The sequence below is a fragment of the Polypterus senegalus genome, chromosome 11 (genome assembly GCF_016835505.1).
Source record: "Polypterus senegalus isolate Bchr_013 chromosome 11, ASM1683550v1, whole genome shotgun sequence".
Classification (NCBI taxonomy): Eukaryota; Metazoa; Chordata; class Cladistia; order Polypteriformes; family Polypteridae; genus Polypterus; species Polypterus senegalus.
This window is the reverse complement of record NC_053164.1, coordinates 108,024,311-108,048,190: the sequence shown is the minus strand read 5'-3', so window position 1 is coordinate 108,048,190 and position 23,880 is coordinate 108,024,311. Positions and strand designations below refer to the sequence as shown.

Below are 23,880 nucleotides of genomic sequence, written 5' to 3'. Positions count from 1 at the left end.
AAGTTGCTCTAATGAAATTGAGCATCATCATAACACTGTCCATTATTTTGTTTTGCACAAACAACACTTTAATGTATCAGCCAATGTAAAGATTTAATCTGTGGCACAGGTTTAGCCAGGCGAGCTGACAGACCCTGCACCCTTTGTGCAATCGAAGAGGCACCATCTGTTACTAGCAGATTTACTTGTTGCAAATCTAGTCCATTTTCATTAATAAATAAAAAATTTTATGAAAAATGATTTCCTCTGTCATCTGTCCCTCCAGTGGAATTAGACTAAGGAAGTTCTTGCGAAAGCACTCCTTTTTAAAAGATCTCATGTACAGACATAGTTGTGCAATGTCACCACAGCAACTAGTGACATTACATTGGCCTTTTTTTAATCTCTCTAAAAGGGTTTTGAAAACGTCCCGTACTAGTACTTCAGCTCTTCTCATGGTTTTTGTATCAGACATTGAAGTTAGGCTCTTCCTTATTTTGTTGTCCTTCACTCCCTCATCAATAGTAGCTAACATGCCTTCTTTGACAGTCGCTGAGTCAGTGAACATTTTTTTTCTTTTTTCCGAGAATTCTTGCTACGCAGAGGGAGGCTAATTTACCCTAATCCTGCTCAGAACATGATCAAACCAGGATAGCTCATCTGCTTTCACAGCTCATTAGTAGGCTTTGCACTTTACGTCTATGAACATCTAAGTCTGCTGGGACATTTGAGTCAAAGTTTGAGTGCTTTTTATTATAGTGCCTTCTTAAATTGTATTCCTTCGTGACAGCAACAGACTTGTTTCAGAGCAGACATGTGGGTTTTGTTAAAACAGGTACAAATAGATATTTCTCACTCCAATTATTATTAAGCAGTCAACATCATCATTTTCATCATCAACTCTTCTCTTTATTAAGGATGAGAAAGACATGTTATTGGATGTAAAGGGAAGAGTAGTGGAATCTCGGTACCTAGTGAAGCTTCAGACCACCCACTTCAGGGGTCTTTAAATATGATGTGACAACAACAGAAGGAGTAAAGAGAACAAGCCATTTTCTCTTTGAGAAATTTGAAATCAGTGCTTTGGTGCTCAGAAACAAGTTAATCTCTAGTGATAAATGCATTTTAATGGGCCAAATCCTTTTTTATACAGGCCGGTCATGGCCCGTGGGCCAAAAGCAGAAGAGCCCTTGTGTAATCCATAGCAGTGCTCAGTAAAGTGTATTTACATAACGAACAAGTACATTTCAACAGTTTGGTCTGCTTCGCTTGTTGCTTTAAAAGTTTTCTCCATTCCAACCCTCAGTGTTGCAGAAAAGCCCCATTTTCACACACGCATAGACACACACTCTCATACCAGGCCAGTTCAGAAGAGCCAGTTAACCTGACATCCATGTCCTTGGGATGTGGGAGGGAAACTCGCACAAGAACACGGAGTGCATGCCAGCTATACATTGGCAATGACCAGGATGGGTTTCAAAGATGTCATCTAATCATCTGCCCTTCTTTAATCATGACAAGAGCTGCAGTGGTATCCGTCTGTCTTCCCCAACCCATTATATTTTTACATTTGCCACATCAGAAGCTTCTTGTTTTGAATGTTTGCCAAACAATCAGATTGCTAGGACACCAAAGCCGGTTCTCCTCTTTCCCAGCAAAGCCAATAAAGATCAATATTATTATGTTTTATGCATTTCTGAAATCTTCAAATGGCAATAAAACCAAGTAATGTAAACTCCATTAAGTGCTTCATTTATTACCCTCAATCAAACTGGGCTATATATATACGAAATATTTCTGTGCTGTGGATGCATAATTTATGAATTGTGAAATGCTTTTGAAATGCAATTTCTGTATATCCATTAGATTTAAGGGAAATGTACTGTATGTATGCAAATGTACATTTTGTAATGGGAAAATCACTCCCTGGCAGTGTGAAGGGGATAGAGGCCCTTGACTTGGCAAGTCCACCCATTCCCCTGTGTAGGCTTTATGCCGTAATTAATCAGAAATGCACACATCCCTTCATTCCACGTGTGCCCAACTTTCTTTTGGTTCTCCGAGACCTGAAGCTAAATAATCCTCTTTGAGAAGTTTTACTGACACAAAGCTCACAAAGCAAAGGTTCCTCAAACTTACTGGCATCTAACTGGCTGCCTGAATCGGCTCTACTTCTTATCTCTCTTAGTCAGGTTTCTCTCCCGGGCTTCTGCTGCCTCCTCTCAACTTGTTTGACATGCCTTTTAAATCTGCAGCTTGCCAGTCTGAATGCATTTGTCCTTAAATAACTTCAGTTGCTGTTGTGCCTCTGACATATGTCGATTTCCTGACTAATTATGGGCAGACTAATCACAGTACCTGTGCTTAACAAGGATTTTTCTTAACCTACTCAAAGGACCATAGGATACCAAAAGCCCGTTCTGGCAGTATTAGACGTATTGTAGAAACCAAACCTGAAGCACACTTGTGCATGCACTACAGTCAGCCATACTAGGACAATTTGTACAAGTTCATCATCTTAATGCTGCGGTGGGCTGGCACCCTGCCTGGAGTTTGTTTCCTGCCTTGTGCCCTCTGTTGGCTGAGATTGGCACCAGCAGACCCCCATGACCCTGTAGTTAGGATATAGTGGGTTGGATGATGGATGGATGGATGGATCATCATAATATGAACTTCCTTGAGGTGTCAGAGGAAACTGGGTTAGCACATCACAGAGTGACCAAGCTATGAGGCAACAGCACTGACCATTGTGAGAACTTTCATTTGTTTATTTTCTGAGCCTACATATTGTAATACCTGTTTGTGGAGTGAGCCATCAAATCCTGCCCTGGAAACACTGTGAACCAGTCCATTGACCAGTTTAGAGTTCTAAGCACAACAGTAGTTACACTAGTCCATGTTTAATGACTTTCAGCATGACAGTATAAAAGTACTATATAACAGTGTTGTTTTATCTAAATATGTGATGTCATGGCTAGTGTGTTCTTGTTTGACTGGATGGTAATGTGTATTGCATGCTCTCCCTAAATTATTTCCTTTGACTTCTCCAGTTGTTCTCACATATCCCCAAAAGATGTTAGGTCACTTTGTGAATCTTTTCTGAGGACAGACTCTGTACAACAGCAACAATGTTTATTTATATAGCACATTTTCACACAATAATAATAATAACAATAATGATTCATTACATTTATACAGTATAGCACTTTTCTCAGTACTCAAAGCGCTATCCACAAATGATGTAGCTCAAAGTGCTTTACAAGACGAGGAAAGAAAAAATATAAAAATAAAATTAAGCAATACTAATTAAAGAATAAAGTAAGGTCTAATGGCCAGGGAGGACAGAAAAAACAAAATAAAAAAAATAAAAAAAAAAACTCCAGAGGGCTGTAATGGACTGGCACCCTGGGCAGGGCTGTTTCCGAGTTTGTACCCAGTGCTGACTGGATAGGCTTTGGCTCCCTGTGAGCGTGAATTGGATTAAGGCATACTTTTTGCAAAGCTACAACGACAATGAACAGGAGAGAAACAAACTGTTGTTGAGTAGCTAGCAAGGGCTCTGAAGCCAAAATGTTCACACAACCCAAAATCAAACCCAACACGCTAACCACAAATCAAAGTCGAAGTAAACACTCCTGGAAATCACTGGAATAACTCAACACACTGCAAGAATCACACAGTAATCCAGAAACTTAATCAGCCTGCTGCTATCTTAAACAGTGTGTGTTTGGTGATGCCATGCATCTGCACGTCTGGTGGTCTTGGTACATTACTGTTGCTAACAACAATATGGCCACAGCTGACCAAAAATTCACAGAAAAGGTGGCAACTGTGTTTTAAAAATATTAACAAAATGGTGGTACAGTAACATTATAAAAAGTAATAGCTACAGTAAGTGATATTATTCACTAAAACTAACCAAAGTATGCATAGTGAAATACCCCTAAATAATAATATGAATAGTATTTTGCATTTTTGAGCAGTATTTCGAGAGGCTTATTCTTTTTTATTATCTTAGTCAATTTATAAATGCTTATGCAACATGATAATTTCTGTGTTATCTATCTCAGTTTTAGCATAAGACAATATCTTGAAAGATGGATGGAAGTAAAATAAATTTAAAATTCATATTTTTTTTTACAAATTAACACCTTGACTGCTAAATACGAGTTATCTTGTAGCAGGCAATTTATAGATTGGCACCACCTACCAGTTCTCTCATAAAATATCTTCAGGGCTATACCCACGAAAACGAGCATATTTGTGGGTAACACATGTAAAATGAAGATAGTGGGTATCTGAAATAAGAATGAAAAATCAGAGCAAAATATTTCACTTTCAGTTAGTATTTTCTTATTAGCCATATTTGGATAATATTTATTTTTTGCAAAAAATGTACATATGCAGAGCCACAGGCACCTGAATATCTCTCAGTGTTTAGTGACTCACCACTATTAAGTTCAAATGGAAACTGTGACATTTGATTGTGATAAATGATGGAAGATCTAACTTGTTAGACCCACACAGACTGAACAGAATTTTCTGTCCCATGCGCCAACTACAAGGCAACTCAAGTAAAATGTTGTTTTTTGTTGATAACAAAATGCACAAATTGGCATTATGAACAGGTTTACCTATTTTCACTGTGGCACTCTTATGTGTTAAGGAAAAATACAGGGTGAGGCAGAAAGGACAGACGTCTTTGAAATGGCTAGAACTCACCACTAGGTGGAGTGACAGATGTGCGGTAGGTTAGGTAGGTGTTAGGTTCGCAAAGTCTTAGCATTTTTTATTTTCTTTTTAGTTGAAGCCATGGAGCCGTGGACGATAGAACACCGAGTTTTTGCGTACATCTGTTTTGTCAAGAACAACCAATCTATTACCGCAGTTCAGCGTGTTTTGTTGCCATTTCAATATCCACAGAAATAAAGCTGTTCCCGCTCGTAACATTATCCTACGTTGGGTTAAAGCACTTCATACACGGTGTTCACTAATGAACAAAAGACCACCGGGGGCTACACGAACGCCACATACCCCTGAAAATGTGGAAAGCCTATGACTAGCCCTGCTGCGCAGTCCAAGTCGATCTGCTCGGAAGCATTCTTCTGAACTTGGCCTCAGTAATCGTTCGATAAGGCGTATTTTGCATTTAGACCTGCATTTCCATCCCTACAAATTGTCAAATGCTATTTCGATATGAACTCAAATCTTTCAATAAATTTTTTTGTAAGAAAAAATCAACAATTTTGTGATTTTGTAAAAAAATGTCCATCCATTCTGCCTCACCCTGTATATTTATTTGCTTTGTGTCATTTACAAAAGCTCATGGGTTGTCATGGATTTTTTTTTTTTTTTACAGTATAATCATGTATAATCTGTACATTGTATTTAGTTACTCTCATCGATCTCTATTAACATGTACATGTTGAATTAATTGGGGATTCTTCATAATCCCCCATGTCAGTGTGTGTGTATACAAATGGACCCTGAACTCAAATGATGTTCAGTGCTTCTAGAAAAGGCCCTCACATGACTAGAAATCGAGTAGTGCAGCATCATTCTGTTGATGCTTATTTTTAAACTGCAACAGAAATGATTCACTCTGTTGTGAACACTCTAAAGATAAGTCATTCTGAACGCGGGTGTCTTTACTCGGGTGACATTGGATGGAACGGACTTCTAAACGGCATGTTCCTTTTGTGGACACAGCAAGCTGAACCTGCTGTATTCAAATGTTAACGCCTTTAAAAGTAAACCTGTGGTACATCGGCCCTATAGCATTTCTATAGTGATGCTTAAAGGAAGCTTTCTTCGATGTGTTTCTAACTAATGTGTCTTTGTTTTCCAGGATATTTTTAATGCAGTTATCAAGCAAAACCCTTTCCTGGTGTATCAGTTGCCCTGCTTCTGGAATGTGCAGTTATCTGACCACACTCGTTCTGAAAAGTGCTATAAGGATGTCTCGGACCTCAAGGTCAGTATCTTGTCAACTTTTCACCGTTGAGGTTTTATTATTGTGAGTGTGTGTGTTTTGTTTGTCCTATTTTGCGCCAAGATGATTGGAAACACAAGATATGATTTAAAATGTCATATCAACCACTCTGTATTATTTGATTCAAAATTACAGGATGCTATTTTATCGTGTGTTTTTAATATGAAATATTTCCAAAGTAAAATATATGAGTCATTATGCATTGGTTCACCTGCACATATATTGAAACTAGCGACAGCGACCATTTTCTTTTTTTTTTTTTGTGATTTTTAAAATCCTTTATTCACCATATACAATTTCTTGCATTAGGAATTTGTGATTTTTCACATAGCACAACTTACTCCCCAGAGATATACACAGAGTTATTTATCTTTTTGTCAAAGTGCAAGGTCAGCTATTTGAGAATTTACTTTTAAAATAAGTTTCCTCGTAAAATACTAAATTCCCTTTATCACCGTTCACTTGAAAAAGACATGCAAGAGCAGACATTCTAAGAAAATCTGCAAGCAAAATTTTCAAGTGTAATGCTATTTTTCTTTTCTTTTAGGGAAAATTGGATTAAAACCTGATTATCTGATAATAAAAATGTTTCCTCTATTTAGTAGATGCAATATTAATTTTTTATTTTTTATTTTTTTTTGTGAAAGGTTATTCACTGGAACTCTCCTAAAAAGCTCCGTGTTAAGAACAAACATGTGGAGTTCTTCCGAAACCTCTACTTGACGTTCCTGGAGTATGATGGGAACCTCCTGCGCCGTGAGCTCTTTGGATGTCCTAGCGAAGTTGACCTCAACAGTGAGAATGTGGGTAGTAGTCTCTGTAGTGAAGTATGGAAATGCAACTTTAAGATTGCCTACATACTTTAAAATAACAGTTACATAGTGAAAATTTTATCTCTGCCTCACCGATCAAATTCCATGACATTAAGTAAACAGCAAGTTGGTTCATATTGTGATTATTCTTGGCACGTGCACTATGTCCATTATATTTGGTCAAGTTCTAGCGCTCAGTGCTAAACTACATTTAAAAAAAATTCAAAGTAGGTGGCAGTCATAGTATATTATACAGGACATTAGTGTAGCACCTAAGGGAAAGTGAAGATAAAATATTTAAAAAATAAAAGAGTATTTATATTGTTTTAAAATCAATTTGATGTTTCTTGTTATTTATTACTAGCCATGTTACCTGTAGAAGACTGGTAATGTCAAATAAATTTTGATGTATTCTGTCTTTTGACTTACATTTACCTTCAGTGCCTTTTCTCCTCATGAGTCTCACATGTTCGCCTGCTCTTTTAATTACATCAACAAAGCCAAACTGACCAATCAGATTGCTTGTAGGGACCAGACCCACACACACACATGCACACACAGACCTTATCATTTTATTATATAGTAAATTGTTTTATGTTCATAGACCAGTGTGTAATTTAGTCAAGAAAGTCTTGCTGTAGGAAGAAAAGAGTAACTAGTCAACATACTACAATTGGTCATTTTCTCAAAATAGAAAATCACTTTGCATTGTTGTGCTGTGTACAAGTCAATTAAAATGAAAAATAAAGGAATTAATTAGCAGCACTGCAGTGGACTGGCACCCTGCCTGGGGTTTGTTTCCTGCCTTGCGCCCTGTGTTGGCTGGGATTGGCTCCAGCAGACCCCCGTGACCCTGTAGTTAGGATATAGCGGGTTGGATAATCGATGGATGGATGTATAATTACCAGCAAAACAGGTTACTAATTAAGAAAAGCGTTAGAATGAAAACCTGCAGCCACTGGTGCTCTCCAGGACTGTTGTTTGAGACCACTGACATACTCTAATTACACTTGGATTTGTTTGTGCTTATTACATAGCCCATTCCTGATTTGATCCTGCTTATTACAGTGGTAGCGTTACTACCGCACTGTTAGGCTTCATGTCCCGGGTCCTCCCTGTGTGGTAGCACTTTGAGTAGTGAGAAAAGCACTATTATCCTCTTTAATAAAACCCCTGTGTGTGTCCAGGTGTCCGTGTGTGTATGTCTTCTGGTGAAGTGCGCATGCGCGGGGCCGCACCATGCCCCGCCCATTTGCATGACAGTGAATGGCGTATCCTTGGCCGTGCATGATAAGCAAATAAAGGTGGAACCTGGGCACAGAGTGAATGGCGTAGCCTTGGCCGCGCATGATAAGCAACACAGTGAATGGCGTAAAGTAGTACATATAGACAGCAACTGTCAAAAGAGGTGTGAATTTGATTGATGACTTTAAGCCCCGCCCCCAAGTATGATGGATGACATTAAGCCCCGCCCCAAAATATGATTTATGAAATATGAAAATATAAAAATATCAAAATATAAGAAAATAAAAACCCCTGCGGGGTTGGACTACCATCATAATTGATCATCTCTAAACCCCGCCTTTTAGGGTGGGTTTTTCGTAAACCAGACACTTGTCACTCCCCATTAACAATACTCACACCCCCTTTTATAAAATTCTAGTCACTTAGTGAAAACGCTACGACACACAAAAGCAAACTCCAGTCTTTTATAGAAAAATTAATTTCACTCACTCGCTCCTTTATCACATTTTCTTTATCTTCCTCTTCGTGACCGGTCTCGTTATATTCGGGTAGGATTGGCTCCTTCTTGGAAACGGCGATTGTGAGCTGTCCCTCTGTATTTCTTTTTACCTCTACCCGGCACAAAGCACAGTTAGAATCGTACCAGACAGAGCTGAAGCGTGGTTCCCGTAACTCCCGTAACGCCCTGTTGGCTTTCAGTTTCTTGGGAGCGTTCACAAGACCGTCCATTCTGTTTGCTTTTGTGTGTCGTGGCGTTTTCACTAAGTGACAAGAATTTTATAAAAGAACTCTTTTGTCTCCTCCCATAGTCGGGGTTGGGAAGGGGTGGAGTGATATGCCTCTCCCTAACCCTATAGGCGGATTAAGAGATAAAGGCGTAACTCGGGGGCGTGAGTATTGTTAATGGGGAGTGACAAGTGTCTGGTTTATGAAAAACCCACCCTAAAAGGCGGGGTTTAGAGATGATCAATTATGACGGTAGTCCAACCCCACAGGGGTATAGTTCATATTTTTATAGTTTCATATTTACATAAATTATATTTTCATATTTTTATATTTTCATATTTCATAAATCATATTTTGGGGCGGGGCTTAATGTCGTCCATCATATTTAGGGGCGGGGCTTAACGTCATCAATTAAATTCACACCTCTTTTGACAGTTGCTGTCTATATGTACTACTGGCGTACCCTCGGCCGCGCATGATAAGCAAATAAAGGTTGAAACCGCGCACATTAAATCCATCGCTGGGGAGACCCCACACATACAGGTAGTGCCCCGCGCATTTGCTGGGGAGAGTGCTGATTGGGTACTCACGGTTGCGCACATAAAATCCATTGCTGGAGAGAAGCCACACATAGTGCCCGTGCATTTTTATTAACTATCTACTAACAACATGCCACCCAAAAAGAAGGACACGTCAAGTGGGCCAAAAGACACAGACATTCAAACCCTTTTTAAGCAACATCTCCTGGAAGAACAGTCAGCTCAACAAGTAAACATCAACAAAAGAAAGGCTGAAAGACAAAGAAAAATACGACCACATAGATCGATTGAAGACAAAGAAAACGAGCGTCATAAAAACGCTAGAAGAGAAAGACTCAGAAGAGCAAATAGATCTATAGAAGAACAGGAAAATGAGCGTAAAAAAAATTATCAACTGAGCAAGATATGCAGAACTATCCTATTGAGTTTCTTAATCAGCTAACTCCAACCGAGGCATAAACTGAACCTTAAAAAGGGAGCAATAATTATGCTCCTTAAGAATATAAACACTAAAAGAGGATTGTGCAATGGATCCCGCCTCTTTGTTAAAGACTTGAAAAGAAACCTCATCATTGCTCAAGTAATAACAGGTTCAGCTGAAGGGGACATCGTTTTTATTCCCCATATTGATTTGCCTCCATCCTCTACTAATTTACCCTTTACCTTAAGAAGGCGACAATTTCCAGTTACATTAGCCTTTGCCATAACAATTAATAAAGCTCAGGGGCAAACCTTAGAAAAAGTTGCCATTTACTTGCCACAACCAGTATTCAGCCACAGTCAGTTATATGTGGCATTATCAAGAGTTAGAAGTTTTTCAGATGTTGTTGTCAAGGTTGTAGATGGTCCTGAACAAAGGCAAACTGTTACCAAACTCAGACAGAGTACAAAGAATGTTGTCTATAATGAAATTTTATAGAAAAAGTTCATGAGGTAAAAAAATAAAAACTTTTTCCTAAATATCTTCTTTAGATATTGTGTATTACATATTGTTACAAAGTTTTACACTAAGGCAATATTAATTATACTTACTGTATTATCATATATGTTTCTATTTTATTTTTATTATTATTTTACTTTAGGCTTCTTGCAAAAATATTTTTGAAAAAAAAAAAATTATGACAAGGAGTAGAATGAGGTCGAGGACCCTTGCTATTTAATATAGACTGTTCCTACTAATGTTTATGCAATACTGTTCTAGCACCCGTTATTGTAACAGGCTTAATGTCTAGTATATACATAATGAATTATTATTATTACGGCTTTTCTGGTTGGTCACCCTTCATGGAAGAAAAACATTTTACAATATAGTAGCATAGATTTGCTTTCTGTGGTGCTTGTTAGGTTGCTTACCCTTACACATTCAAATTGCTTTTTGCACAGTTAGAATGCTACATATATTCACAAAAGACAAATAATTTACTGGTGCTACATTTATGCGATAAATCTTTTTGTGCCCAGCTGCATCACCATCCCTTCAAGAATTTTTTTCACCAATGGACGCATGCCCAGTGTAGGTGAACGTCTACATCATATAAGTTTTTGGTTGTTTTAGTGTGCAAAATGTGAAAATGCTAGTGTAGACAGAATTTTTTTCATTTAAAACACCCCAATTTAAATGAAAACAGTGTGGACATAGCTTTTTTATTGTTGGTTGTGTATTGAGTAGCCAATGGCATTCAGTTTTCTCAGGTCTGTATGTTGTACTGCAGAAGATTTTAGAAGATATGCAATATTGTAACACTGTAGAAAAATGGCAGGGGAGTCTTACCCATTTAAGCCCTACAAAAGTGGGGTTAGAGTGGGAGAATGTAGATCTGATTAAGAAAGGAAATGCAGCAAGCTATTAAAACATTGTTCATGGCATCATATTTAATAATTAAAGTATTTTATGAACTTGGAAGTGTGCTCATAAGCCATCTCCTAACCCAAATAATGAACCGGGAGAGTACAGCAATAACACAACTGGTTTTATTAAAAAGGAAAGGAGTAATTATAATCAGGTAGCAACACAGAAGAACAATCAAGGGGAAAGTAATAAAAGCCAGAGTTTTCTGGTTAGGTTTCAGCCCCTGTCGAAATTGTGAGGGGTCAGTCCACTTACAACACAGTATGTTCTCACTCTGCTTATTTGTCATCCAAAGTAACCGCTCTCCTTCTCTACACTCTGCCTTTCTTCCATCAGTTGAGCCCTTATCTAACTCTACCTCCCAAGCTCAAGGTCTGTTATTTGTTGACTTGAAGGGGTTTTCAGCCCTGCCCATTACTGCTTTCAATTCCACCTCAAATATTATGTCAGGGGTTGTGTATGACTTATACAGGCCCCATGGCCCTTGACGATGAGCTTCACTTAGCATTTAAAGGTCAGGCACAATCCTAGATAAACCCTAGTGAGCCCTAGACAGGCTGTCCTAAGAGGCACCCACCACACTGTGCTTCTGCTTCACTCTGCCATCATCCTGTTCAGGGGACTCCAGATATTTTAATAGACCTTCCACTACTGCCCCGTATTATTTACTTTATGGCTTTGTAAAGCCCTTGCTCAAACAGCACTGCCATCTATTGGGAACAAACAGGTTTGCAGTTTGTATTAAATTCACTGCACCATAAACAATTTCACATAAGAAACACATTAATTTTCCTTGGCTGGATGAGTATGTATAATCAATAAATTAAAAAAAATCCACTGCCAAAAGACAGCTGAGCCTGGCTTATGAAAAGTGAAGAAATTCAAGAGCATTTTGAATTTGTAGCTAATTTTCATTAGAGTGTTATTATGATTGCCATATTCAGTATGCAGAATAACCTGTGAACACAGCTTTAAAGGTGCTTTTCCTTGTTTTAAGTTCTCTACTTTTGCAGAGGTGGATATCTGTTTGAAATCCCATCATTCATCTCCTTTTGACTTTTTGTTTTCCATCCAAATGTTAAATGTCCCGATAGCCAAGACTTGTCTAAATTATTGCCCATATTGCAGATATCCTAAAATTGCCCAGTGAATGACTTCCAGTATATCAGTTTTTAAGTTATTGTTGCTGGGGAACAAGACAGGAATCATTTTTATTGATGTAACCCAACATGATGTACTGTACTGAGCCCTCTGACCAGCAATCTTGGCTATTGTGTAAGCTAATTGCTTCCGATAACACCATCCTACTCTCCTTACAAAAAATGTCATCTTTATGGCTGATCAGGAAATTGGTGGTATAATTTTTGCGTAGTAAGTTATATGGGCACTTCCAAACTTTGCTGGGCACATTTTCTTCACAAGTTGCTTATTGTGCATTTGTTACTAAGCAGCCTAAGACCTCGTGCCCTTTCTCAGATTTATTTATCACTGCAGTTTTAAACTCTGAGCTTCTAGAAGGTGAAATGAATTTGTTTTGGTCTTGGGCCAGCTCTTCATTATGGAAGCTCGTGAAAAGGTACCCTTGAGATGACTTACTCCTGAGCTAAATAACAAGTGTGACAGAGGTCGTTGATGTTATAAAAGAAACTCTAGCGTCTAGTATATGATAATAAATGAAATGACATGTCAAGTCTCAAACTGAACCAAAGAGATTATACACCACCCACTGGTAATATATCACTTGTTATTTTGTCGTAGGTTTGGCAGGGTCTCTTGTGTAGTTATTTTTGTATGCTAATTTCACAGAGGCCTACTTCTTTGTACACTGATGTTCTTTAATGTATTCATGGCTTTTGCAAAAGTTGCTAGAGATTTCACAGCGTTACAGAGTTTTCTGACTTCTGTAACACTCCTTGATATTGTTAGTTTTTGAAGGAGTAAAGCATTTCTCCCTTGTGAAGCAATACTGCAAAATGAGGGCTAGGTTATAATGCTTTAGAAATGGGCTACCTTTGCCTTATTATACAGAACGTGACATAAATATGTCAAAAAGAATAAAACAATAGAGGAAAGTAGTAGTTTATTTCAGCCTCTGGGATAACCATTACCAGTTTAGACTAAGATGGAACCACCTAAAAAAAAAAAATTTGCCAAAGAATTAGTATAGTGGTCTTTTCTTTTTGAAGACTGGACAGGTAACCGTATTTATTGGATCACAGAAATGTGTGCCACATAATACTTTATAGAAACAATGGTTTTTCTCCATGTACAGTAGATTTAAATGGTTTTTCTTCTAAAACTGCTTGAGCAGCACTTCATTAATTCTGGAATCAATAAGGCTGTGTTCAACCTTGAACTGTAGTCAAGACAGCCTTTTTCAACTCCAGGACCGCAAATAGTCTAGACAGAGTGATTCCCCTTTTAAATATGATCAATTATTATTTATTTATTTAATTCAGTAAATTGTTGTTCGTCATCTGTAACTGAGATCAAAGAAGGCAAGGATGTGACAGAAAGGCTTGTGGTTCCTTTCATCTTAACTGTGATGTGATGCACAGAAAAACTTAATTTTAGGTTTAATAATTATACATAGGTGCATTTTAGTATATATTAATATATATGTAATGCATTTTTTAATATATTTTAATATATTATAAAATAACTGCCGCTTAAAGTAGTAGCATGAAGCGTGAGCTGAGCACCTCAGTGATTTGTAGGCTCGTTCAGTAGGTGACTAGCTGAGTAAAGCATTTTGTGTATTTGCTTAGACCTTTTCTTTTCTGGTTTAATCTTGCAGTAGTGAATGTGTCTAGCTGCTTTAGATAGGGATAGGATTAAAAGTAGATATCTTCAGTTGAAAAAGAAGTGAAATAAAAATGTAAGTAGATGGAGGATTTTATAATCAAGTAAAGTGAAAATAGTCTTAATACATAGTCAAGTAAAGTATGAAGTAGATATAAAACAATGCTACAACAATGCAAACAGTTCACATGAAAGATAATAAGAAATTATTACCAAGAAAATAAGAGTACTAATTATGACAAACAAAATATAGAGGTAATTCGAGTAATCCCAAATGTGATTCTAACCAGTAACAACAAAATTAATTGCAGTGAAACTGCACAAAGAAGTAAAGCACAGCAAGAGACCTGTACTAATGCAAACGTGATATGGTGATATGGATGTGACTCGCCTGCAGAAGGAAATAAAAATACTTTTTTTCGTTCTTGATCGAGTCCAGCTGCCTTCTTTGAAGAATATTTCACAAGATCAACAGCCAAGTCTGAGTATAAATACCCCCAAGCCCAAGATTGGTCCGAGACAATCGAGAAAATGTCTCAAGTCTCGACTCAAGTACTACAGCCCTAATTTACACTAGTAGGTCTCAATGTCCGAATGAAAATTAGTTGAAGAAATTCAATCCAATATCTGTGGTATTTACCTTACATGGTCTAAATATGGCTTGAGTGTTTACAAACATATTCAGATGATGCAGAATGTTTGCACTGCACATGCATTGTGATACATTAACGCAGGTCAAGTGTAAACCTAGATAGATAGATAAATAGATAGATAGATCCCAGAGTTCTTTGGTTTTCTACATTTTAGAAGCAGAGCTTGTTTTCTAAATTTGCTGAATAGCTTTATCTCCCTATAAATTGAAACTACTGGCTATTCTTTTCATCCAGCGTGATTGCCTGAATGTGTGGCATGATGCACAAAATTTAAGTAATCGGGCCACGTCCTTGAGCGAAAATCTGATCTGACCATTAAAATTAAGATTAAAACTCAGATGAGAACAGAATTTAGTGCCAGATACAAATGTGTCCTTTATTTGAACTTGAAAAACCAGATACTAGATGGTTTTTGGTCTGTCACATAATGTGGAAAAATTGGAATCCAGTTCCATGAACGTTAGCACATAAGAAAAGTTTTGACAACAACAGACCATTCAGTCCCACAAACCTACCAGTCCGGCCACCTCAAAAATAGCAGCATGTTGAGTTTTGAAAGTTCCTAAAGTGCAACTCTCCACCACACTACCTGGTAACTTATTCCATGTGTCTACGGTTCTGTGTGTGAAGAACGTTTAGGTTAATTTGCCCTTAACAAGTTTCCAACTATGCCCCTGTGTTCTTGTTGAATTCATTTTAAAGTAACTGCCTGGATCCACTCTACTAACTCCTTTCATTATTTTAAACACTTCAATCATGTCTCCTCTTAATCTCAGTTTGCTTAAACTGAAACGGCTCAGCTCTTTTTAATCTTTCCTCATAACTCATCCCCTGTTGCCCCAGAATCAGCCTAAGTACTCTACTCTGGACTTTTTCTAGTGCTGATATATCCTTTTTGTAGCCTGGAGATCACAACTGTACCCAGTATTCCAGGTGAGGCCTCAGAGTGTGTTTTAAAGCTTGAGCCTAACCTCCCTCAATTTGTACTCTACACATAGTGCTATATAACCTAATGTTATATTATAATATTTTGTTAGTCTTCTGAGTGACTTCTGAGTGACTTCTGAATGCTGTCTGGAAGTTGATAAAGTCAAATCTGCTACTGTTTTTCTTAAGGTGTACTTTTTATTTTCAGACCTTCTTTTGTGCTTGTGTCCCATTGTATATTCAAACCTAACATTTTTACTTCCTACATGTAATACTTTACATTTACCGACATTAAATTGTATCTGCCGCAAATCTGTCCAAGCCTGTATGCTGTCCAAGTCCCTCTGTAATGATTTGACCGATTCAAGATTATCTGTTAATCCACCTAGCTTGGTAAAAATGGTTTAAGTAGTTTGGCGAGTGTGGCAGTGCAAAGGGAAAGCTTTGAGGATGCTCTGTTCTAGCCTTTGACTTGTTGATAACAAAATGCTCATCACACAGGAAGTATACTTACTTAAAAACATAGGCACCATGATTGTTTCCAAGCCAACATCAGTTTCTAGCAATACTAATATGATGATTATAGTTTGCTTCCTGTTTGTAATGAATGTTATCCATCCAATTATCCATTTTCTGAACCCACTTATTTACATTATGGCATTGCAGTGAGCTGGAACTAACTTTGGAAGGGGCATCATTCAGTTTGCAAGACACTCATCAGCACTCCCATTTAGCCAGTTTGGAGTTGCCAGTAACTTAAAAGTATCTCTTTATTATATGAAAGCAAATTGTACTTCTTGTGCAAAGCTTACATGGACACAAAAATAATGCATAAACTCCACACAGACATAACTAAGCTGAGAATCCAGTCTCGGGAGCTGTGGAACTGCAGTGCCATGATGTACTTTTGCATTTATGCCGGAGCACTAGAAATGCAATAAAGGAACAGTTAAGATCAAATTTTCACATTTAAATGGTGCACTTCTCTAGAAAGGATTGAATTCACACGTTTTAACTTGAAGGAAAATCAAAAAAGTATTGATAAATAAATAGCTCTAAAACGGCACGCGCCTTTAGCCAAAATCCACGCTTGGGAGTAGTTGACCTTAACAGGCATAAGCACATTTAAATAGATTAGCTGTACAAAAAGCTAAGCTTGATGTTTTGATTTTTTTTTTTAATAAAAAGAAAAACATCAAATCTGTTACCATCATCTGACTAAACTTTTCTTTTTCTTTCCCACAGCTTCAAAAGAAGCTTTCTGAACTGGATGAGGATGACCCCTGCTATGAATTCCGCAGAGAACGGTTCACTGTTCATCGCACTCACTTGTATTTCTTGCATTATGAATACGAACCTTCTGCTGACAATACTGATGTCACCCTTGTGGCTCAGCTCTCTATGGACAGGTATTGTCTATCTGAACATCCATTACTCTGCTTATCACAAAATCTGAAACACTTTTTGTTTGCTTTAAAAACACTGCATGCTAAGAGTTCAATAGCACACATCAGCAGCTCTAATTGCCAAAAGATACCATACAGTATAAACTGCAGTTCTCTAAAACCAGTGCTGCTTACCCCAGCTCTCCAGCTTTCATATTTAAGGATTTTCATGAAGCTCATTTAATGAAGATGGTCTCTTGCACTGTAATTTGTGATAAACCATTACCCAAACAACCTCTCTGAACCTCATAATGCGGTGCATGTCTGTAGGTAGAAGGTGCTCGCCAAGCCAGGTGATTTCCAGAAAGATACAGTGGGTCTTTAGGACAGACAGTGCATAAGTGGATGGCAGAAAGTACTAACACCAAAGCCTATAATTACTATGGATACGTTCAGAGATGACGCTGGGAGAGTGTTTAAAATGTGCTTCAGTCCAGTAATTGTTAACAAAATGTTCCTGGATTACAACAAGCTGAAATCATGTAGCAAATCTAGGGCTGGGGGTAGAAATGCCTGCCACCATGAAACAAATTTTATCGGATGCAAGTGTTATTTCTTTTTTGGTGGAAGTCAATGAATTTTAAGTAGTATAATAGAGGGTGGGTGGATAGATGGGGTAGCCCTCTGGTGCAGTGGTTAGTGTGACTACCACACAGTTCTGCCAGACAGGATTCAAATTCCATACACCCTGTCCAGGCTTGCTTTTGCAGACAGAGCAATCAATTGGTGAAGGAGAAGGAGTGTAAGTCTCGAGGTTGCCAGTACATTCGTCACTTCTGGCTCACAGTGTGGCCCTGTTTAAATCAGAGGTAGATAGACGAATAGATCATTTATTTGTCTCCAAGGAGAACTTTAGACTTTACAGAAGCTCAATAATAATCTAAAATTAGAACAGGCAACCCTACAAACACACACACAAGAACTTCTGGCTTGGATAATGATAAATAGAGCTATTGTTGTCTCATAAAAAGATCTTAGCTTGGAGTACGATGGATCAGACTGTGGTCAGATCTGCCCAGTGGGTGCTACAAGGTTTACATTTAAAGGCATTTAACATTTAAAAAAAGGATGCTTCATCTTGTTATATTCATGAACTGAACATGATATACACTTTTAGAAGTTTATTGTTTCTTTCAATTTTCCCTGGTTGTAGTCACTACTGTTCCAGGGTTGGAATGATTTAACGTTAAGAGTGCTGGTTACAGAGTGAATCATTTGTTTTGCTGAATCTCCGTTTGCAGAGGGAGGAATACAAATATTAATAAAGATGATATACCTTATCTCCCTAGGCAGTAACTAGAACAAATTCTGGCAGCTATCACTTCAATGTCTAGATAATACATTGCAGTAGAGTGTTGTACTGTGTTAGCCATAGATTGATACAGGAGAAAGTAGGGTGAAATGACACCTTTTATTGGCTAACTAAATAGATTACAAATGCAAGCTTTCAAGGCAACTGGTTACACCTTGCCTGATGAAGGGGGCTTAGCTGCCTCGAAAGCTTGCATTTGCTTGCTAATTAACACAGATGTTAAGTCCTCATTTTGCCTTTCTTTCTACATTCATCTGATCATAGCAGATGAAATCCATCCAACATTAAAACAGCTTCTGGAATAAGACATTTTAACAGTTCTCCACATTACACAAAGTTTCTCTGAACCTTGACTCACCACGAGATGTGACAGACAGTTCCTCCATCTTTTTTTGAAGGCAATTGAACATTCCTCCTTATATGGAAGCAAAGCGGGCCAGTTCAGAGTGCTTACCACTTTACTTTTATTCTCGCTCCTGTTTTTCACCTATTCCATTTATGATTGAGCTGTTGATCACACAGCTACCCGCTATGAGAATATTTAATATACCCGAACTTACATGTCTGTTTATAAAATAAAATATATATATATAGTGTATGTGTGTGTGTACATATATATATTTATAATTTTTTTGTGTGTGAATGCAAGTAATCTCAAATAAGTTCTTTTCATTTAATGCACCTTAGAATTGTTTTCAGTATAGAAGAGTACAATACAAATGTGTTCAATTTAACTGTTTCTTTTGTAAAACGTATGATGTAGTAATTAAGCCACTGAATGTTAAACCACAGGGTAGTCAGTTCAGTTCCCACTGTGGCATCTTAAGCCTGCTATGTAATGTTTGTGGTCCAAATGTATAAAATGTACATAAAATATGATGTATTCCAATCTTGTATGTCACCTCATTTAAACATGTCAGATAAATATACTGTACAGTAATAGTTCTCACCTTGAAACTGTCAAAGAGGGCTTCAGCTCCAGTGATCCTGAACTGGACAAGCAAGCTTGGAAAATGAATGGATGGTTTGTAAGAAGTAAACTGACTATAGTTAAGCTGAAGACTGACTGGGATGGCTCCTGCTTTGGCTCTAATTGAACTGGATTACATAGATGAATGAACAGATTTGTACTGACAACAGATATGAAATGAATGAATGAATATTGTTCATTTGTTTAATAAAACATTTAGCTTGTATTGTTGATGCTTAATATTATTGGACATACTTAACTGTGAAAAGATCAAATACCATCCATCCCTCCATTTTCTGAACCCACTTTTACCAGTACAGGATGACGTGTAGCCAGAGTCTCTCCTGGTGGCCTCACACACACTTCTGTTCAGCCAGTTTAAGGATATCAAATCTTTTAGATCTTTGGTATGGCAAGAATCCTCAAGCTGAGTTACAACAGCAGGAATGAAGTCCACGTCTCCCATTAAACACTTCACCATTGTGCTGGCTTGTTTTACTTTTTACAGTTTTGTGTAAATGAAAAGAGGGAAAAAAGCTCTAGTCTCTGATCTGATAGATCTAGTTTCTGGAATTGACACATCTAATAAAGTGTTTGTTTGCTTGTAAATACTTGAAAAGACATAAATATCAATATTTCAGAGATCACATTTTACAGAGTTTCCATTCATGGACTCCTTCACCGTCTTCTATCCAGAATTTCGAGACCCTTTTAAATTGCCAAGACTACTACTCCTTCTAAGTTTGTCACAGAGAAAAGGTCTCTGGTGTTCCTGCAAAGAAGTCCTCACTCCCCCATTTGTCGCCTTTCTAATCACTACTTACCACTTGTAACTAAAGGTGACACGGGGTGATGGGGGGGTTGGGGTTGGTGTATGTTGATTTTATTTTTTTTAAACAATTTACCACCAAGGTCCACTCCAGTGTTTTCCACAATGCTCTAACACTGCACTGGCATTCTAGATTTGACAATTACTGAATCTTTAATTTTATATTTCAACATAAGAATAACACATTTTAAGATGTTTTTTTTTTTATTATTATTTTTTGGGTCCTTTGTTAGGCTGCAGATGCTGGAAGCCATATGCAAGCATTGGGAAGGTCCAATCAGCTTGGCACTCTACCTATCTGATGCAGAAGCCCAGCAGTTCCTGCGATATGCGCAGGGTTCAGAAGTCCTAATGGGCAGACGGAATGTGGGCTACCACATTGTGTACAAGGAGGGCCAGTTCTACCCTGTGAATCTACTCCGCAATGTGGCCATGAAGCATGTGAACACTCCATACATGTTCCTCTCCGACATTGACTTTCTGCCTATGTATGGCTTGTATGAGTACCTTAGGTAAGATGGCTTCTTGAATGTGTTACTTTAATTATTTAAAGAAATCAAAACATCAGACTGTCTGCGTTATAGTGTATTCAGACCCCTTCACTTTTTGAAAGCTTTATTGTATTATATATAAAGATGATTACATCTTGCCTGAAGAAGGGGCCTGAGTTGTCTCGAAAGCTTGCATATTATAATATTTTTAGTTCGCCAATAAAAGGTGTTGTTTTTCTTGACTTTTCACTACATTCAAAATGGCTAACATGGTACAACACCCTTGTGTTATATATTTAATTTTAAATGGATAAAATTGCTATTTTTGCCCATCAATCTACACTCAGTAACTCCTATTGATAAAATGAAAGCATGTTTTCAGAAATGTTTGCATATTTATTGAGAAAGAAACAAATGAAATGTCTCATGGATATACTGTAAGTATTCAGACCCTTTCCTGTGGCACTCTAAATTGTGGTCAGGTGCATCTTGTTTCCTATTTTTATCCTTGAAATGGGTCTAGAACTTGACTGGAGTCCTCCTGAGTTGATTGGACAATTTAGAACATCACACACCTGTGTATATGATGTCCCACAATTCACACTGCATGCAAGGACAAAAATCCAGCAATGACAACCATTGAATTCACTGTAGACCTCCATAATAAAATTGTGGTGAGGCACAGGGATAAAACCATTTTGAATTATTGAGTTTTTCCAGGAGGGCAGTGGCCTCAATAATTGTGAAATGGAAGAAGTTTGGAACAACCAGGTAGAATTGGCCATCCAGCCAAGTTGACTAACTTGGCAATGGGGGCTTTTGTCTTGGAGGAGACCAAGAGTCTAACAGTCACTTTAACAGAAATTCGGAAGTCTTCTGGTAAGATGTTAGAATCCTGTGGAAAACTACAACCATCTTATCCATACTCCATCAATCATACCTTTACGGTAGAATTACTAAATTCCACTTATAGTTTGGCAAACTGCTTTTAAATGTCTCTGACAGCATAAGGAAAAAGATCCTCTGGTATAAAAAGTCAAGAGTTAAACTCTTTGCACGGAACTTCAAGCATTATGTCTAGCAAAAGCCAGGAACTGCTCAGCATCTATATAATAACATGCCTATGGTAAAGCATGGTAGCAGCATCATGTTATGGGGAGCTTCTCAGCGGCAGGGTCAGGGTGACTGGTCAGAACTGAGAGAAGGATGAATGAAGCCGAATACAGAAAGGGCTTTGAACAAAACCTGCTCCTGAGTGCATGTGACCTCAGACTGGGGTGACCATTCACCTTCCAGCATGACAGAGACCCAAAGCATACTGCCAAGTCAAAGCAGGAGTGGCTTCAGGACAAGTCTATGGCTCATCAAGTGTCCCAGCCAAAACTCAAACCTCAACCCCATAGATCATCTGTGGAGAGGTTTGAAGAGGACAGTTTAGAGACGCTTACCATTCGGTCTAACAGAGCTTAACAATAACTGCCAGAAAGAGTGGAATAAACTTCCTGAATCCAGATGTGCAAAGCTGTAATTGCTTCAAAAGGGGCTTCTTGCAAAGTACTAAATTAAGGCTGTGAATGAGATATTTCAGTTTTTGATTTTTAATAAAATCAATTCCTATTATGGGTTATATAGGGTAGATTGATTGTCAAAAATGGCAAATGCATCTGTTTAAAATTAAATGTACAACAGAATAAAGTATGGTGAGAGTGAAGGGGTCTCAATACTGTCTAAATCCACTGTATGTATTTAGGAAGCAGGCTATGTAATGTAGTGACAAAAGCGTTAGACTTTAAACTACAAGATGGCTGAATCATTTTCTGTTTCTGTTTCATTGTCTTACTCTGACATCCATTAAAAAAAACATTGTGAAGAGTTGTAATGTATTATGATAAATGTATAAACCAAACCTACAACCATAATTTTTCATAGAAAGCCTTTTAATAGGAATTAAAAAGATCTATGATAAGAAACTAGTTAAATATGGATATGGGGAAAGACACATAATTTGAATTACCATGTCGGTCAAAATGAGCTTCGCAAAGATACATTTCTTGTGAGATTCTAATAGGACATGTACTGCATTGTATGTCACTATTTATAAAAACCTGAAGGATTTTACATTTTTTTCAGAGCAAAATTGGCTTTTACAAATGTTCATGTCACCTGCTCAATGAGTCCAACACCCACTTTTACTGTATTGGCCAGTGCTTGCTCCTAAACCCCCCCTTTGTAGAAATGTAAGTTCCATTTAAAAAATATGTTAAATGCAGGAAAGATTAATTTGCTTGGTTACACTGATCCTTTAATGTAACATTTAGCCTTGAGTACATCAAGATGTTTAAGACAGGAAGCCATCTGGCGAGAATTCAGAATCCATCTTTAAAAAATTCAGGTAATGGCTAACAGCCAGCCTTAAGAAAAAGCAAAACCAAAGTCACAAAAAGTCATTTGCCCCAGCAGAATATTAGAGAAGACAAATATATGAGAGAAGCTGCTTTGGGGTTATCAAAATAAACATGTGGGATTAGCCACTTAATTATTTGCTTGTTTGTCTGTTTATTTTTCCTTTCACATTCAATCGTACTTTACTAGAGTGATATTGGCAACATGCCATGCTCAGACAATCCAGGCCATTCTGTCTTTTTTTTAATGACACCTCCTAACAAATTGTCAGATGCTGTAAGCCCAGGCCAATCATGAGATGATTTCCCTGCAGTATGTCTCAGGTCTGCCACAAGCAAAACTCAATACACCAGAATGACAAAGCAAAAACTGGATTTTAGAACATTTGGAAAAATTTGCTAACAATAAACACTGAAATATTATGTTGACTCAAGTGCTTAGACCCTGTTCTCGGTACTTACTTGAAGTCCCAATGGCAGTGATTACAGCCTGGAGTCTTCTTGAGTATGACGCAACAAGCTTCACACACTTGGATATGTGGATTTTTATGTCATTCTTCCATGCAGATCCTCTGAAGTTCTGTCAGGTTGGATGAAGATGATAAATGGTCACCTATTTTCAGGTCTCTTCAGAGATCTTCGATGGGTTTCAAGTCCAGGGTTTCCCTGGGTAACTCATGGACATTTCCAGAGTTGTCCATAACACTCCTGTGTTGCCTTTGCTTTATGCTTAAGGTAATTGTCCTGTTGGAAGATAAACCTTCAGCATATTCTCAGGTCCACAGCAGTTGGGAGTAGGTCTTCATTTAAAATATCTCTGTACTTTGTTGGAATGGTGTTGCACAGGCGATGAGTAGTACCTTGTCTCCTCCAGACTTGACACTTCATCAGACTGTACAATCTTGTT

General features: G+C 37.8%; 1 protein-coding gene across 1 annotated transcript in view; it reads left to right on the top strand.

Annotated features, from left to right (window-relative positions):
• The window catches only part of large1 (LARGE xylosyl- and glucuronyltransferase 1), a 481,706-nt gene that overhangs the window by 446,031 nt on the left and 11,795 nt on the right, over positions 1-23,880 (top strand). Inside the window, exons 9-12 of the mRNA XM_039769462.1 lie at positions 5,828-5,953; positions 6,619-6,774; positions 16,770-16,933; positions 20,314-20,592. Of these exons, the coding sequence (XP_039625396.1) occupies positions 5,828-5,953; positions 6,619-6,774; positions 16,770-16,933; positions 20,314-20,592 (725 nt within the window). The remainder of the gene's footprint in view (positions 1-5,827; positions 5,954-6,618; positions 6,775-16,769; positions 16,934-20,313; positions 20,593-23,880) is intronic.